This window comes from Canis lupus, chromosome 3 (genome assembly GCF_048164855.1).
Source record: "Canis lupus baileyi chromosome 3, mCanLup2.hap1, whole genome shotgun sequence".
In the NCBI taxonomy this organism is placed as follows: domain Eukaryota; kingdom Metazoa; phylum Chordata; class Mammalia; order Carnivora; family Canidae; genus Canis; species Canis lupus.
In genome coordinates this window covers 69,614,728-69,633,487 of record NC_132840.1, presented here as the reverse complement: position 1 = coordinate 69,633,487, position 18,760 = coordinate 69,614,728, and the positions used below count along the sequence as shown (strand labels likewise).

Sequence of the window (18,760 nt, the reverse complement as noted above, 5' to 3'; positions counted from 1 at the left end):
CTAGAAAGTTAACTAATTTATTGTGAATATATACAAAGATCATGAAAATGTCTGTGGAGATATTATTGATGATTATACATTTTGGTTAACACTAGGCAGCTATTTTGAAGTGAGGTAGAAGAAATTTCAATGACATGAAAAATATTCTTGGCGCGTTGTTAAGTGAGACAGGCAAGTGACCAGTGTTTAGAGTATGTAGGGTACAATTTCACTTTCAAAAAAGAGCGTATATTTATATCTATGTAAATACATATCATCTACCACAAACTGTGAACCATGGTTATCTTAGTGGAAGGATTATGGATAATTTTTATTTCCTTGTGATTGCATATGTATTTGACGCATTTTACAAGTTAATATTTTTGTAAGCAGGAAAAAAGATGGAAAATGCCCCATCCAAGGAACCTGTCCAGACCCAGGATCTACCAGGAGGGTAGTGTTCCCTCCCCAACCTCCTGGGGCTGAAGGGCAGTAGTAGCTAGAGTAACTGGTACTCAGGCCTGCTTTCATTCCTATTTGCTGTTGCCAAGAAGCGCGTTCTGACAGGAAAGGAAATAATTTGCATTTACTGAGCATGGCTAAGTGCCAGACTTTGACTAGATACTTTGTCCTTATTTAATTTTCACACCACCACTGCAAAATACATGTTAGGTCATGTGCCAAGGTCCCCCAGCTGGTAAGCAATGGATCCAGCTCCTGAGCCGGGGGTTTCAGATTGTCACTTCGTGTTGTGGTCTCCAGGCTGCCACAGAGATTTCTTCTGCACTGTGCCTGCACCCTGGTGACACAGCATGTGGGGAGGGTTCATCTTTATAGCAAAACACAGAGGAAAGTTGAGATCTCTTATAACGAAGACATAAATGTTGACCAGTGTAGCCCCCTATTCATATTTTAACCTCCTAATTATCCTGTGGTGCCCTACGAAGTGGAAGCAGGGGTGTGGGGAGGGGAAGCAGGGAGGAAGGATCTAAGACAACATGACCTTGACTTTACCTGCATGATGTCTCAATACAGTCTGATCAGATTATCAGTGGTGTGGGGGGTCAGGGAGGTGACCAGAATCATCTTGAAGACCCTTTTTTTCCTTTTTAAAATATTTTATTTATTTATTAATGAGAGACACAGAGGGAGTAGCAGGCTCCCTGCAGAGAGCCCAATGCGGACTCGATCCCAGGACCCTGGGATCATGACCTGAGCCAAAGGCAGACGCTCAACTAGTGAACCATCCAGATGTCCCCCCTTGTTTTCCTTTTATGTCTTATTATAGAAAATTTCAAATATGTACAAAAGTAGAGCAAATAGAAAAAGAAATTTCATGTCCTACCACCGAGCTGCAGAAATTATCCACACATACCAATCATTTCATCCATGCCCACAGCCACTATCTGCATCCCTCCCTCCACACTGTTTTGAAGCAAAATGGGGGGCTCTTTCAAATTGTAGGCTCCTTCTGCTGCTTTTGTAGCAACCACATGTTCTAATGAACACAGGGGCAAAATATTATGCATCCCTGGGAATGCTGTCTGGTTGTACTATATTCATCCAGGTTTGCATTTTTTATTTTGGTTCTTGAATGCACAGGCATGCCACATGTGTATGAGATCTGATAGGTCAGGAGAAATTCCTTCAGGTGCTGCTCCTTATTCCCCTGCCTTTTCTCCAGAGCTTACTCTTTCTTTCTTTCTTTCTTTCTTTCTTTCTTTCTTTCTTTCTTTCTTTCTTTCTTTCTCTTTCTTTTTTATTATTATTATTTTTTTTTTATTTATGATAGTCACACAGAGAGAGAGAGAGAGAGAGAGAGGCAGAGACATAGGCAGAGGGAGAAGCAGGCTCCATGCACCGGGAGCCCGATGTGGGATTCGATCCCGGGTCTCCAGGATCGCGCCCTGGGCCAAAGGCAGGCGCCAAACCGCTGCGCCACCCAGGGATCCCCTTTCTCTCTCTTTCAAAAAGATTTGAGAAAGAGAGAGAGAGTGCATGGTAGGAGGAGGGGCAGAGGGAGGGAGAGAGAGAGAGAAAGAAAGAGAACAAACCTCAAGCAGACTCCCTTTTAAGAGCAGAAGCAGAGCCTGACTCAGGGCTCAATCCCATGGCCCTGGGATCATGACCTGAGCTGAAATCAAGAGTTGAACACTTAACCCACTGAGCCACACAGGTGGCCCTTTCAGAGCCCTTTCTTGACAATTTGTGAAAATCTGTGAGTTGCGAGACATAAAAACCTGTGAACTATGTAGGAGATCAAGTTAGTGAGGGAAAACAGAAGCCATTCATTTTATTATTTTTTTATTTATTCAAATATTCATTCATTCATGTTGGCATGGACTGTGTGTGTGTAGCAGTACCACTCCATTCCTGGGACGCCTGGGTGGCTCAGTGGTTGGGTGCCTGCCTTCAGCTCAGGGGTGCTGCGGGGTGATGGGGTCCTGGGGGGTGCTGGGGGGGTGCAGGATCCAGGGTGATCCTGGAGTCCTTGGATCGAGTCCCACGTCGGGCTCCCTGCATGGAGCCTGCTTCTCTCTCTATGTCTCTCTCTCTCTCTCTCTCTCTGGGTCTCTCATGAATAAATAAATAAAATCTTAAAAAAAGAATCATCATGTACATAGTATATTGTGAATATCTTTCAGTATGTAATACATGCAAATAAGAAACAATTTTTAAAAACTTTTGATAAAGTCGATTTGTAATGTCAGAAGGCTGTCAAGTATCTTGTTCTAGTCTACACGGTTCTAATGATATTTATGCTTAGGTAATAGAAATAATATTAATATAAATATGTATTACATAGAAAAAATACATGTGTGTTTGTTACACAGATACATGTAGTATCTGCACAGAGATTACGTAATCTATGTACTTAGATTGCATTGTAAACTCTGCAGCATGAAAGGAGTGCAATTTAGACTTTCATTTGCAGGGTGATGCCGCTTGCTTTGCACACCTCCAGAGGGCGCTGTTCATACGGACCCTGATGGACGCTGCAGCCCTCGAGGGTGAATATTTCACACACACACAAAAAAAGATCAAAGTGCGTTCCTCGGGTAGTCTCGCTGGATACATTTCACAGGTAAACGCTCTGAAGTTGAGAGAGGTTCATTTACGGCCGGTTTTTAAGTAAAAAGATTTCACTTCTTTTAGGGGAAAAACTGGCGGGAAACGACACACTATTTGAAAACCACCAGGGAGGAAACGCGTCTTCCCCAGTTTGCCAACTACGGGACACCGTGGAAATTCCACGCTAGGACAGTCGCGGTGCCTGCCGGGAGTTGTAGTGCGGCCGCACCTTCCGAGCGGCGGTCTGGGCAGCTCGAGACTCAGTTTCCCGGCAGTCCGCGCGCCCACGCCGCCGGCGGGCCCGGGCTGCTGCTGCGCTGGCGGCTGGAGAGTGACCCGGTCGCCGTCGGTTCCGGGCGCGGCGATGGCCTCCTTCGTGACGGAGGTCCTGGCGCACTCGGGGAGGCTGGAGAAGGAGGACCTGGGCACTCGGATCAGCCGCCTGACCCGGCGGGTGGAGGAGATCAAGGTGAAGGCCCGGCAGCCAGGGGCTGGCGGTGAAGGGACGCCGGGTGGGTCGGCGGAGGGCCGGGGAGAGGCGTGGGCGCTGAGCGCGGGCCGGGTGTGAGCCGAGTCGGGGGAGGCTCAGCCGCGAGGAGTGCGAGGTGGGAGGGCTGCGGGCTGTGTGGACCGGGGAGCGGCTCGGAGGGGGGCCCCGGATCCGGTCGGGGGGAAAGGAGGCGCGGACGCCCCGCACCGAGGGGAGGGGAGGGGAGGGGAGGCGAGGGGAGGCGGTGCCTGGGGTTGCTGGGGGTGCTCGGGATGCTGGGGATGCTCGGGATGCTGGGGGTCCTGGGGGTGCTGGGAGTGCTAGGGATGCTAGGGGGTGCTGGGGGGTGCTCGGGGTGCTGGGCGGTCCTGGGGTGCTCGGGGTGCTGGGGATGCTAGGGGGTGCTCGGGGTGCTGGGGGTCCTGGGGGTGCTGAGAGTGCTCGGGATGCTGGGGAGTGCTGGGGGGTGCTCGGGATGCTGGGGGTGCTGGGAGTGCTAGGGATGCTGGGGGGTGCTGGGCGGTCCTGGGGGTGCTGCGGTGTGCTGCGGTTGCTGAGGGGTGCTGCGGGGTGATGGGGTCCTGGGGGGTGCTGGGGGAGCTGAGGGGTGCTGGGAGGTGCTAGGGATGCTGGGGGAGCTGAAGGGTCCTGGAGGAGCTGAGGGGTCCTGGGAGTCCTGCGGGCTCCTGGGGGAACTGCAGGGTCCTGGGGGGTGCTGAGGGAGCTGAGGTGTCCTGGGGGGTGCTGGGGGTTGGGGCTAGGATGCAGATCGGCAGGCTGGGCTCCGGGGATTGGGAGGAAGACAGGAGACCAGCAGGGCAGGTGGGACTGGAAGGTGGGACCCCAGGTGTCCAGGGAGGGAGCATGTTGAAGGCTAGAAAGGTGGACAGGACCACTCCCTGATCTGTGTTCTCCTCCGCCCACTACTTTTTATACCTTTTGCTGAGGAATAAAATAGCTTTGGGGAGAATTGTTACCATTCTCTCCTCTGAAATTTATGTAGTTCCAGTCTATCCACATGTTGATGAAACTCAGGGCTTCATCCCCCAGTCGCTTGAGGCTGCTCTGAGTGTTGTAAAACATTTGCAAAGAGCACTTCAGTGGACCCTGCTGTCTGGAGATTGATACAGACACAAAAAGCACATTGCTAGTCGCAGTTTCAGTTTCGCTCTCTCTTGGTATCCTTACCTTGCAAGTATTTGCCCGCATCTTTGTTGCTTTCGTTTAAAATTGTGTGCACGCCTCTAAAGTCTGGATTTAAGGGAGCAAGTCTGCCACCCTATAATAAAGGCACAGGAAGTAGGTCTTACAGACAATGAGATTTTATAAAAATGGTTTCCTCACCTGTACGTACTCATGTTGTGAGCATCTTTTCTTTAACGGGCTTTAGGATTTTTCACTACTTTATTATTATTATTATTATTTTAAAGATTTTATTTATTTATTCATGAGAGACACACAGAGAGAGAGGCAGAGACACAGGCAGAGGGAGAAGCAGGCTCCACATAGGGAGCCTGACGTGGGACTCGATCCCGGGTCTCCAGGTTTAGGCCCTGGGCCGAAGGCAGCGCTAAACCACCGAGCCACCCGGGCTGCCCTTCACCACTTTTTAAATGGTGGAAAGACTATTTTTTTTTTTTTTTTTTTTTTTAATTTTTATTTATTTATGATAGTCACACAGAGAGAGAGAGAGAGAGAGAGGCAGAGACATAGGCAGAGGAAAAAGCAGGCTCCATGCACCGGGAGCCCGACGTGGGATTCGATCCCGGGTCTCCAGGATCGCGCCCTGGGCCAAAGGCAGGCGCCAAACCGCTGCGCCACCCAGGGATCCCCTAAATGGTGGAAAGACTATTAAGCTACCTTAGCATGGCACTGAAGGCTCCTCCTGTTCTGGACCTTTCACTCAGTTTCCTTCACCAACTTGGATTTTCACCCAACTGGCAATTTATTTCTTCTCTTCTCTTTTCTTTCTTTCTTTCTCTTTCTCTCTCTCTTTCTTTCTTGATTTTATTTATTTATTCATGAGAGACACAGAGAGAGGCAAAGACATAGGCAGAAGGAGAAGCAGGCTTCCCACAGGGATCATGACCTGAGCTGAAGACAGACGCTCATCCACTGAGCCACCTAGGTGCCCTTGGCAATTACTTTCTATGCTCCAGACTCAATATTTTTCCTGGTTCCCAGATTTTGCTTATGTTGGTACTTCTCCACCATTACCTGTAGTATTTCTATCTTTTTTTTTTTTTTTTTTTTTTTTTTTTATGATAGTCACACACAGACAGACAGAGAGAGAGAGAGAGAGAGGCAGAGACACAGGCAGAGGGAGAAGCAGGCTCCATGCACCGGGAGCCCGATGTGGGACTCGATCCCGGGCCTCCAGGATCGTGCCCTGGGCCAAAGGCAGGCGCCAAACTGCTGCGCCACCCAGGGATCCCTCTACCCATTTTTCATGTCCCATCTCAAATCTAGTTTCCTGCACGAAAAATATCTCCATTTTTTCCTTAAACAGAGGTGATCTCTTTCTCATTTGTGTTTCTGGAGGATATGAACGCTTTTTCTGTATTACATTTTTATATTCCGGTAACTTAAAGTATTTTTCCTACTTTATATTCTGGTTACTGAAAGTATTTTTCCTACTTAAAAATAACTTATTTGTGGGAAGGCATAATTTTTTTCTGGTATCTTCCAAAGCATTCAGTGCAAAGTATTCAATAATTTGTTTATTGATGAAGCTCAGATTAAATTAGAGTTTTAAGATTAGGCCTTAAAATTTTATAAGCAAGAAGATAGAAATTCATAAATTGAAGTATACAGATTGTAGATTTAATTTATCATTTTGCTTTTCTCGTTGCTATGTGATTAAATTGGTGGCTATAGTCTGAGCTAGTCTAGTTCAATCTGGGAACTTCTGGCTTCCCCCTTTCTTTTCCAGAGTTTGTACAACTTTTGGGCACTGGTGGAATTTGGTGATCACTGTCTTCTTGCATCCTAATAATGCTATAGAATCCTTAAGGGTGAGAGAAATGTGTTTTTCAAGAAAACCATTGGCTTGGAGGAAAAGGGAAGGGGTGTGGGTAACTGGCAAGAAGACTCCCACATGGAGGATTCCTTATGGAAGACAAACAGTGTATTTTTAATAGAGTTCTCCACTCATCTTACTGTAATTCTTCTGTGTTATATTATAGGGTGAGGTGTGCACTATGATCAGCAAGAAGTATAGTGAATTCCTGCCTAGCATGCAGAGTGCCCAAGACCTGGTTACCCAAGTGGATAAGCTGTCTGAGGACATTGACCTGCTGAAATCCAGGATAGAGAGTGAGGTAAAAATGGTTCATTACATTGGTTAGGTTTGTAGGGTGGTGGTTCAGCTTCCTGATTCTTAAGACAATTCAATTCTGTGTGTAAGTTTTCAAGACCTCACTGTCATTGGTAAATGGAAGTTGCATTAGATAATTTTAGAGTAACTTCCAATTTTAAAATAGAAATATTTTCCAAAACTATAGTTTAAATGATTTTCACAGTAAAATTTTAAAGCTATAATACTAATGTCATGCATTTGAATAGCACTTTGTAAATCAGAAAAAAAAAATCTCAGAATTTTATTGTCTTCAAAATAAAGCTCTGGATCATTTGGCCTTTCTCTAGTCTCTTAGTTTAAAATACTTTCATCTCTTAATGATCAACATTCTTTTATATCTGTAGCTGGCCTCCACACATTCCCACTTCAGCATAATCTTGGTTATTTGGCCTTCTTCTGGAAGATTGGCTTGATTTGCCAATTACAGCCACTCTGCTTCCTGTCATAAAGCCACTTTATCTGGATGCCTAGAGAATTCTTGCCCTCTTGTACCATGTCACTGTGTAGGGCCAGTGCTTGCTATTCTTATGGAAGGTCTGGTGGGGTTTAGAAATGCTTATCATGTTTGCCAGAGTGCGGTTGTCACAAAAAGAAGTAAACCAGTCTGGAAACAAAAATAGTCACTTTAATTTCAAAAACATTTTTCACATTATTTCACCAGGATTTTTTTTTCCTGTACTTTATTTTAAGGAAACATATTCATTTGAAGGAAGTAGAGCTGATATTAAACAGGTATAATCTTAGAAGCCTTCTACATCTACTGCTAAATTATTGGACAGGGCTCATTGATACCCTAAATCAAGATGGTGAAGTGTTTTCAAAGTCCTCAAGGAAAGACATCCAAGTCTTTTCTCTATGTGATAGTTACTAAATAAGGAAAGTGAGCAGATATGTTTTTCAAAAGTTCTATATGAAACTTTAATCATAAATGGGGATTTCTAGTTACCTAGAAAATCTGTTTAATAGGCAGTTCATCAATAATTCTGATTAAAGATTTTAATAAAAATAAATTTATTACTCTACAACTCTGGCACAGTTCAAATAATACTTTGAAGGTATATTTGTAATGAGTTGATTGATCAGTGAATCAAAAGTGTAATCTTAGACTGTACTATTAGAAATGTATTAGAAACGAGAGTCAGGTATTATCTGTACCTTTCCCTAACCAGATTATGATTGGTGAAATTTATTCAGTTCTTGTTTTTATTTTGAAAGGTGCCTTGTCTAAATGAGGAGGTTCACGCCTAACCATTTTGTTGTTGGAAGAACAGTGAAAGAAACAGAGGGTATTTAGCCTTAGTAAGATTCAAGCTAATGGCTGGAGAAAGAGAATGAGATTTATTAGGTAAATATTATAAAGTGATTTATTTAGTCATTTCATATACTTATTGAGCATCCACAAGGTGCCAAATACTGTGGTAGTTACTGAACAAGAGAGCTTTGTGTTTGTTTGTTTGTTTGTTTTTTTAAGATTATATTTATCTGAGAGACAGTGCATGCATGAGCAGTGGGGAGAGGGGCAGAGGGAGAGGGACAAGCAGAATCCTGAGCCGGGAGCCCGATGTGGGACTTGATCCCAGGACCCTGAGATCACGACCCATGCTGAAGGCAGATGCTTAACCAACTGAGTCACCCAGGTGCTCCAGCGAGTTTTTATTTCAAAATGTGACTCTCATGACTAAAATAGTATGATACACATTAACTAGAAATAATTCAGTTACAGGGGGAGAATACAGCTAATTTGGCTTCCTGTAGGAAGTACTATCAGACCAAAACCTGGAGTGATAGGTAGTTAGACAAAGAGGAGGGAAGAGTATTTTAGGTGGACATAGGGGACAGCATTGCAGAGACATAGATGTAATGGAGAGATGTTGCTTTTGGAGAGCTGTGGGGATTCCCCATGACTCGTGTTCAGCGAGGAGTGTGGTGGGAAGGGACACAAGAGAATAGAAAGGTAAGCAAAGACCTTGTATATGGTTTGGCAGTGTGGACATTATCTTGATGTCTCTGGAAGCCATCGAGGATTTTAAGCAGAGTGATGACATCAGGTTTGGATTTTAGGAATCCCATTCTGCTTGCAGTTTGAAGAAAGGATGGGGGCCTACTCTCAAGTCAAAGGCAGTGAGAATGGAGAGGAGGATGAGGATGAATTCTAGTGACATTTAAGAGATGGGATCTTTGGGACTTGATGTGGGGAGTGAAAGACGGATCTCCAAGGATCCAAGGATCATGGAGAACAAGGTCATTGATATGCCATTCCCTGAAACAGAATCTAGAGAAGGAGTAGTAGGTTTTTGTGGGGGTACCTGTGGGATATTCAAACGGAGCTGCACGGTTGGAGTGTATTAAGATGAAGGCTAGACTTAATGAAAAGAGAGGAGAACCTGGGTGGCTGTGTCGGTTAAGTATCTGCCTTGGGCTCAGGTCATGATCCCAGGGTCCTGGGTTCCTGAGATGGAGCCTTATGTCTGGCTCCCTGCTCAGAGGGGAGTCTGCTTCTCCCTCTGCCCCTCCCCATGCTCATACTCACGCTTGCTCTCTCCTCTGTCTCAAGTAAATAAATAAAATCTTTAAAAAAGAGAGACAGACAGACCTTGAAATGCAGCAGCTCAAATAGCTTTTGAATTGTAGTCGTCTAGGCTTCCAGGCTGCTTCTCCACAGTTCTCAAGAACTGTGAAGGGATGTGAGGTGTTTGTTAAGATTTTATTTATTTATTTATGAGAGACACACAGAGAGGGGCAGAGACACAGGCAGAGGGAAATAGCAGGCTCCATGCAGGGAGCCCAATGTGGGACTTGATCCCAGGACCCCAGGATCACGCCCCGGACCGAAGGCAGGTGTTAAACCGCTGAGCCACCCAGGGATCCCTGGGATGTGAGATTTTAATCTACTTGCAGGTTAGCCTGCCACAATTTCATGGATGCTACTAGAAGACATGAGACTCCTTGAGTAAGAGATGGACAATTGATTACTCACAGCAGTGGGCAGACTGAACATTTTGTACAGAGGTTAAGAACAAAGAGGGCACGGAGGACACACATCTGTTTTCTTGACTCTGACTTGGAAAGGGTGCACATCTCTGCTGCTGTATTTCATTGGTGCTGCTGTATTTTTCCCATGGTCACATTCCACTGGGAGAGGCTACAGCATATAGTCTCATTGAGTAGCCCTGTTACTGTGGGAGAATGGAGAAATGGATTTTAGTCAACAGTTTGCATGTGCACGTCACCCATCCATACATGTGTTTGGAGCTTAGGAGAGTAATGGGACTTGAGATAGGAGTCCTTAAAAGCAGAAGCCATGAGCCACTGATTGTCCAGAGAGAATTTATAGAGCAGAGTTTCTCAACCTCGGCACTGTTGATATTTGGGGCTGGATAGTTCTTTGTTATGGTGGACTATCCTCTGCATTGTGGGGTATAGAACAGTATCTCTGGCCTCTACTCACTAGATGCCAGTAAACTTCAGTTGTGACAACCTGAAATGTCTCCAGACACTACCAGATGTCTCTGGGTCCCTGGATGGGAGGGAGGCAAAAAAAAAAAAAAAAAAAAAGAAGAAGAAGAAGAAGAAGGAGAAGGAGAAGGAGAAGAAGGAGAAGAAGAAGAAAGATTGTTTTTTGAGAACCACTGGTTCAGAATAGGAAGAGGGTCAGAGAAAGAGCACTGTCAATATGTATGAAGTGGTCAGAGGGAAAATGAAGTTCCCCAAAGAAAATGGCCAGAGAACTAGGAGGAAAATCAATGGAGAATAATTTCAGAGAAGTAAGGAAAGGAAGTAACTGTACTGATACATAGTTGAACACTGATGTTGTATGCTTTGGATTTCACAAGGAGTTGATTGGTGTTTGGGGCACTGTTTTGGAATAGTTTTGATGGAATGATGCGGGTAGAAACAAGATCTTGGTGAATTGTAGAATGAATGAGGTGAGAAAGACAGTATGGATCATTTCTGCAAGAAGCATTTTGTGAGAGAGAGGAGAGAAATAAGGTAGCCACTGAGAAATAGGGGGTTGCTGAGATGGAGGAAGTTTTTCTCAAAGATGGGGGAAATTTTAGCGTGTTGAAGCCTGAATGAAGAAGCCTTGCTGTAGTGGGTATTCAGTCAGTGTATATTTCATGAATGAAGAATGAATAGGAAGAGGTAAGGATATAGAAAATAGGAATCAGTAGTGTACAGTTCCTGAAAAAGGGAAGACAGAATTGGAGGTGGCTTCAGATTCAACATAAAATCTAATAGTTAGAGCTATCAGCTGTAGAATGAGTTGTCACTTGGCAGTGAGGATACCCAGGTGGATGGATGAGCTCTCTGATGAAAAATACTGCTTAAATTAAGGTTAGGTGGTAACACGAGCCTGTTATGTTCATGGCAGTGGGTATTGCTGCATAAGATAATGGTTTGGACTAAGTGGACTGGACCGTTTAAGATCTCTTCCTAATTCATTCTGTGATTTTTTGTTGTTGTTATTCCTATCTTAACCAGCATTTAAATTTCAGCATGAATTATGTTCACATAATAAAGCTTATTGATTAGCCATAAATGTTTTATTTCTTAGATATAGTATAGCTTAAAAGCACTTATCTTTGATATGTGGATTAGGTTCGCCGGGATCTTCATGTATCAACTGCTGAATTTACAGACTTGAAGCAACAGCTGGAAAGAGACTCAGTAGTCCTAAGTTTGCTTAAGCAGCTGCAGCAGGTCAGTAAACTCAACTCAAACTTCAGTGTTTTGCTGGTGAGAAAGTCATTTTTTTCCAATTGGTCTCATTATTAAATGTGTATCCCCCTGATTCTAAGGTATTTTTTTTTTTCAAATTTTAAAAACAAATAAGCAACAGACTTGAAATTATAGGATGTATAAAACGAAATACCTAATGACTATGCTTATCGTTTTAGTTTTCTGCTGCTATTGAAGAATATAATTGTGCATTAACGGAGAAGAAGTATGTCACTGCTGCTCAGTGTCTGGAAGAGGTACTAAATGCTTTCTCCACAGTATAAGCAATTAGCACTGTTCTGTTCTTGTTTTTAGTAAATTTTGTGTTCCATGTATCCCTTATCATTATACAAATATATTCTCATTGCCCTGAGTCCAGATGGAATGTCTAACGATGATTCCATTTCATTGCCAGGCACAGAAATGCTTGAAGTTACTAAAATCTAGAAAATGCTTTGATTTAAAAGTGTTGAAATCTCTCAGCATGGAGCTGACAATACAAAAACAGAACATACTTTATCACCTTGGAGAAGAGTGGCAGAAGCTGATTGTATGGAAGTTCCCGCCATCAAAAGGTGCTGCTGACCTCAGGTGGACTGCTTTGCTTAATCTGCCTGAACCAGTGTGGCCTCTGAATATGTTCTAAATACTTTATATTGGTGGATAAGGTTGTTTCATTTATCAGCCTGCATGGACTCCTCTGTTCTGCAGAATGCTTGTTAGGATCAACTCACCTGGAAAATGTGTCCTCACTTTACTTTCCTTACATCTCTTTATCCCCGTCACGAGGAAGGAGCACAGGAGGGGAAGATGATTGGGTGGATGGGATTCACGTGATGAGGGTGTAGTGGAGGAGGTGGTAGCAGTTTAAGACCACACAGTTTCCACTGCTTTGTAGGTACACCCATTCCCAATAGCCCTAATCCCAGCAGCTTACCTTGGCTAGAAAGCTTTGAAAAGCTCTTCAACCATTTTTTCTCTTGGTGAGGAAAGAAGACTGGGGGATGTCAGTAGGACAGCGGTTTGGTGCAGTTTTTTTCAGTCCTTGCAGAAAAAAATGGCAAAATCATGACATAGGGGGTGCTTTGCAAGATGAAGAAATAGGGTTATTTTGGTCCTGGCTTTTGCTTTATGCTGCTTGGCTCTCAGCCTCTCTGCTGACTTGTAGGTATGAGTCTTCTTTGATCTGCTCTGAGAGTATATATAAAGGACATGCCATTATACCTGTTATATTTTCTAGCATTGAATCTTGAAATTTAGTTTGTTTCAGTCTACCCACCCCCTTTTCCATATCCACTTGGGCCTCCAGATTCATTGAATATGTGTGCGCATATATAGACACACACACGTATGTATTTTGGACATTTTGAAGGAAGTAATCCAGAAAATTTTGGGTAAATTTCCAAGTGGACTTTAAGAGAAGATAGCAGTCATATAATTCTTTGTTAAAATACACCCTTGTAATTAGGCAGGGTATTTTCTTTCTTTACTTGGTAAAAAGAACATTAAAGAGATCCTAAGTGAGATTAGGACCCCACTCGTCATTCCTTTTACCTCCATTCAGTACATGTATAATAAACAATTTATTTAGGCACATCATTTTGCTTTTTCACTTAGTTTGATTCTTTGAATATACCAGAAAGTCATTTCCTGTTTTAAAGTGATGCCAAGGACATGTATGTCATAATTAAAATTTGGTTGCATTAGAAGTGTATTGTAACAAAACCACATATTTAGAAATCTCAGTAGAGAATGACCCCTGAGGAATAGAAGTGAGAATATCTTGTATTGCTGAGACAGCTGATGTTTTCCCCCTTTTTCTTAGATACCAGCAACTTGGAATCTTTCCTACAAACAGAACTTCATTTATACATTGAACAGTCTCAGAAAGAAGAGAAGACCCCTGTGCCACCAATCAGTTCTGTCCTGTTGGCATTTTCTATTCTTGAGGAACTACAAATGAAGCTTAAATCATTTGGTAAGGCATACTATGTGGTTTCATTTTCATGAGATCTCAGAAGGTTCAGTGTTAAAGGAATGACAGAGAGGTTTGTAAAATTATTCTCTAGGTAATATTGATGATGAAACCTAAGGTTTGGCTTTGTGATTCATCAAATGGAATTCTTATAAATACTACCCATTTTATTAAGGGCTTGGATCCTTTCTTGTCTTTCCTTTTTTCCTTTCTTCAAACCAGCTACTGCTATTTATTTAATTTGACTTTTTGAATGATTTAAATAAAAATCTGTAGACAAAAAAAAAAAAAAAAAAATCTGTAGACAGCCTGGGAAACGTCAGTGGGAAAACCTGCAGTGCATGAGTGGTGTGTGATGTCACAGTATAGGTATTTTTATTATTAGGTTCAAAGAATTTTTTTGATATGGTGGGGGGGCATGCTTGCTTTTTAAAAGTTTGTTCCAGTGATTTCTGATGAGTGTTCACACAATTTTTCAGGTCAGCTGCTGCTGAAGTATATCCTTAAGCCTCTGGCATCTTGCCCATCCCTTTGTGCTATTACAGAAAGGCAGCCTAACATCATTATTATTCGTTTTGAATCTGTAATGACTGACTTGGAACATCCGTCACCATCTGAAGTTTTTGCAAAGATCAAACTGGTACTGGAAGTGCTCCAGAAACACCTTCTAGGTATGTAGCCCCATGGTAGTGCTTTTGTATTTTTATATTTAGGAAAAGTCAGTATTGTTTTTAAAAGTAAGTAATATTTTAAAGTAGATAAAAATGCCCCCAATCTGAATATATAGAGGATTGGAGGGGAGTAAATTATGCCACAGGAGTAAAGTTATCACCTGCTTACTTCATGCCCTGTTTTACATTCATTCTCCTCCCTGTATTGAAAATAGGGTCACCAGTGCTACCCCGGATTCTGTATTTGTAATATTTAGTTGAATTCTAGGATATATTTCTCTCACTGGACTTTTAGTAATGTCACATTTTGGGACTTTTGCTTTAATTATGGGAGAAGCAGAGGTGAATTAAGTACTGTTTTTTGTTTTTTTTTAGAGAGGGAGAGAAAGAGAGGTGGGGAAGGGGCAGAGAGAGAGAGAGAGAGAGAGAGAGAGAGAACTTAAGCAGCTCCACTCCTACTCAGTCTTTTAACCCTGCCATCTCATGACCTGAGCAGAAATCAAGAGTCAGACACTTAACCAACTTAGCCACCCAGGCGCCCTGGACCAAGTATTGTTTTACATATTTCAATAGGAAAATCCCCATTAATCTGATAGAAACAAACTAGATTTAACATAAGAGATTACATTCCATCTTAGCCTATTTGTTAGATCTTTGTATATTCACAATTGAAATAGCCAGTTTCTGTATTGCTTTGAATAATTTTTTTGGTTGTTATACTATTAAAAATAAAGTATTTCTGGTATTTTAATACTTTTTAGTTATTTGACTTACTTTTTTTTTTAAAGAATTATTTATTTATTTAGACTTATTATGCTTTTCTCAGTTGTCTTACTGAATAGTCAAACTTTCTTGCTGTAGAAAAGAATTTTAAAATGCTCTTGGTGTTTGTATGCCTTCCTGGTGGTCATTTAATTTACTTATTTATAAAATAACTTCTGTTTAAAGAAAGGAATTGGTTCTAGTTTTAACAGTAGTAGAGAAGGAAAAAAAAGTCTTCAGACTTGTATAAACTGCAGAAATCCAAGGTATTTTTCTTGTGCCTTCAGTTAGGGACATAATGCATAGGAAAAGAATAATAGGTCAAAAATATGAATAGTCAATTCACAGAAGAGAAGGTGCAATTTGTTCATAAACAAAAATAAAAATGTATTGCTTAACCTCCCTAGTAGGGGAATGGAAATCACAGTATCAAGGTGAACTTTCATCCTTAGGTAGGGCTGACATTAAAAGATCTGTATGAGACACTTCTGGTAAGAAAGTAGAAAGGGGGATCCCTGGGTGGCTCAGCGGTTTAGCACCTGCCTTTGGCCCAGGGCGTGATCCTGGAGACTTGGGATCGAGCCCCACGTCAGGCTCCCTGCATGGAGCCTGCTTCTCCCTCTGCCTCTCTCTCTCACATGAATAAATAAATAAAATCTTTAAAAAAAAAAAAAAAGAAAAAGTAAAAAGGTAGTTTCTTTCAGTGCTTTTTATGAGTGCCTTGTAGAAAATAATATGAAGCTCTATTATAGTATATATATATATATATATATATATACACACACACACACACACACACACACACACCCCTTTGACCTAGTGTTCCACTTTTTAGTTCTTTACAGAAGTGATATCAATAGGTTATATGTTTGAGTAGTGTTGTATACTTGCATACTGGACTGTGCATCATTTGGGCAATAGTTACATAACATATGTTTGAGCCATACTTGGTACATTCTTTTCTAGGGAAAAGAAATGAAGCAGACATGGAGATGTTGGCTTAAGAGATGGCTATGATTTGTTTGTTTTGAAGATTTTATTTATTTATTAGAGACACAGAGAGAGAGAGGCAGAGACACAGGCAGAGGGAGAAACAGGCTCCATCAGAGTCTGATGTGGGACTAGATCCCGGGTCTCCAGGATCATGCTCTGGGCTGAAGGCTGCACTAAACTGCTAAGCCACTGGGGCTGCCCTATGATCTGTTTCTAAGTGACAAAAAAGTTAAGTTTAAAATCTATGGCATGAACCCATTTTTTTAAAGATTTATTTATATTTATTTATGCTAGACATAGAGAGAGAGAGGCAGAAACACAGGCAGAGGGAGAAGCAGGCTCCATGCAGGGAGCCCGACGTGGGACTCGATCCTGGGACTCCAGGACCCCGCCCTGGGCCAAAGGCAGGCACTTAACCGCTGAGCCACCCAGTGATCACCGCATGAACCCATTTTTATAAAAAAGAGAGCAGTCCCTTATATGAGAATTTTATTGATTTGCTGTGGCCGCCATAACAAAATGCCATAGGCTGTGTGGCTTAAAGAACAAATTTATTTTCTCATAGTTTTGTAGGCTGGGAGTTCAAGATCAGGGTATTAGCAGATTTGGTTTCTCCTGAGCCCTCTCCTTGCCTTGCAGACAGCCTTCTCACTAGTCTGTCCTCTGTAAGAGTGCATCACTGGTGTTTCTTCGTCTTCTTATAAGGAGACCAATCCTATTGGAATATGACCTCTCCCTTATGACCACATTTAATCTTAATTATCTCTTTAAAGGCCAGGCCCTATCTCCAAATCCAGTCACATTGGGGGTTAAGGCTTCAACATACAGATTGTGGAGGAGAGTGTACAATTCAGTCCATATCAAGTACGTGTATGTGTCTATATATATATATATAGACACACATTTTTTAAAAAACTATAATAGAAGAATACAAACGAAAATGATAGCATTGGTCACTTGGGCATGGAGAAAGAAGCTTGTGGATATAGAGAAAGAAAAAAGAAAATTGGGCTTTTTCTTTATAAATCTTAGTGGTTTGGGACTTGTCATAACAAGCAAATTTTGTTCTTGCCATGAATGATTTTCTAGAAAGTATCGATTACACATTTTTACCAAGGAGCAGAAATTCTGAACATACAAGTAATTGTAGAAGAAATTTGAAAGGTTATCAAAGACTTGCCACTAAAAAGATCACTAGTCAGGCACAGAGAGTTTATACTCATTTCTGTGTATACTTCAAATTATAAATAATCCCTGTGTTAATCAAACTCTTTCGGTCAATAGAAAAATATGACTATGTCCTACGTTAAGTTTTTAAAAACTAGGATGGGGCACCTGGATGGCTCGGTCAGGACCTCAGGGTCCTGGGATTGAGCCCCATGTCAAGCTCCCTGCTCAGTGGGAAACCTGTTTCTCCCTCTCCCTCTGCCTGTCTGCCCCCTGCTCATGCTCTCACACTCCTTCCCTCAAATAAATACATAAATAAAATCTTAAAAAATAGAAATAAAAAAACAAAAGCCAGCATAAATAATACCAAAATGTAATAATGATAGTTTACACCCAGAGAAAACACTGTAGAACAATTTTACCTTTGGGTTTTAAATGCAAACATTTACAAAATGTAGTAAATTAAAAATCCAATATCTTTAAAAAAGAGACCTTAGGGATCCCTGGGTGGTTCAGCAGTTTGGCGCCTGCCTTTGGCCCAGGGTGTGATCCTGGAGTCCCAGGATCGAGTCCCACGTCAGGCTCCCTGCATGGAGCCTGCTTCTCCCTCCTCCTGTGTCTCTGCCTCTCTCTCTCTCTCTATCATAAATAAATAAATAAATAAATAAATAAATAAATAAATAAGTAAGTAAGTAAGTAAGTAAGTAAGTAAGTAAGTCAGTCTTAAAAAAAAGGGGGTGGGGGAGACCTTGCTGGGGTGTGGGGTGCCTGGATAGCTCAGTGTTTGATTTTCTGCCTTGCTCACATCGTGATCCTGGGGGGTCCTGGGATCGAGTCCCACATCAGGGTCCCTGCAGGGAACCTGCTTCTCCCTCTGCTTATGTCTCTGCCTCTCTCTGTGTCTCTCATGAATAAATAAGTAAAATCTTTTAAAAAAAAAAAAAAAAGAGCCATTGCTTATTCTAGGAGTGCAAAGGTATTTAACATAAGAAAGCTATCAACCAGTTTATTATGTCATCATATTAAATTGTATTTAATAATAGATTTCGTATTAAATTCCATGTCATTAGATATGGAAAATATGACAAAATTCAGTTACCTTTTTTTAATAAAAAACTAAAATAAGAATAGAGTACTTTTGAACAGTATAGTGAAATATGTATATTTGCTGAAAATGTCTCAATATTGTTTACTTTATTCTCTTTTTTAAAAAGCAGATTTGTTTTGCTCTGTGTTAGTAAATTGCAGCTGCCATTTATTGTGAAATGTGTGATGTTCTCTTCCAGTCTTTTTTTTCCCATGATACTATTCATTTTTACATCTTCACTTAATTCTTCATCGGTAGTATACCTTGTCCATGGTTATTTTTCTTAAATTTAGAAAAATAATTATATTATAATTACAATTAGCATTTCAATTTAATTGCCTTTTACAGTTTATCTAGGTACCAGTGTAGCTTGTGCTGTATGCATAAGTATTCAAATAAATGCATTACAGTGTTACACTGGTGCATAGAAAAAAATAATTAGAATGGAATGGATCTGTTTACGCCGACTAGCTTGGTGAGGTATTCA

At 41.8% G+C, this 18,760-nt stretch overlaps 1 protein-coding gene across 1 annotated transcript in view; it reads left to right on the top strand.

The window, feature by feature from the left end:
- Window positions 1-3,325: 3,325 nt before the first annotated feature.
- Window positions 3,326-18,760, top strand: part of ZW10 (zw10 kinetochore protein) — a 30,709-nt gene continuing 15,274 nt past the window's right edge. Inside the window, exons 1-7 of the mRNA XM_072822049.1 lie at window positions 3,326-3,520; window positions 6,727-6,861; window positions 11,499-11,600; window positions 11,798-11,875; window positions 12,034-12,193; window positions 13,444-13,596; window positions 14,073-14,264. Coding sequence (XP_072678150.1) covers window positions 3,416-3,520; window positions 6,727-6,861; window positions 11,499-11,600; window positions 11,798-11,875; window positions 12,034-12,193; window positions 13,444-13,596; window positions 14,073-14,264 — 925 coding nt within the window. The 5' untranslated portion in view covers window positions 3,326-3,415. The remainder of the gene's footprint in view (window positions 3,521-6,726; window positions 6,862-11,498; window positions 11,601-11,797; window positions 11,876-12,033; window positions 12,194-13,443; window positions 13,597-14,072; window positions 14,265-18,760) is intronic.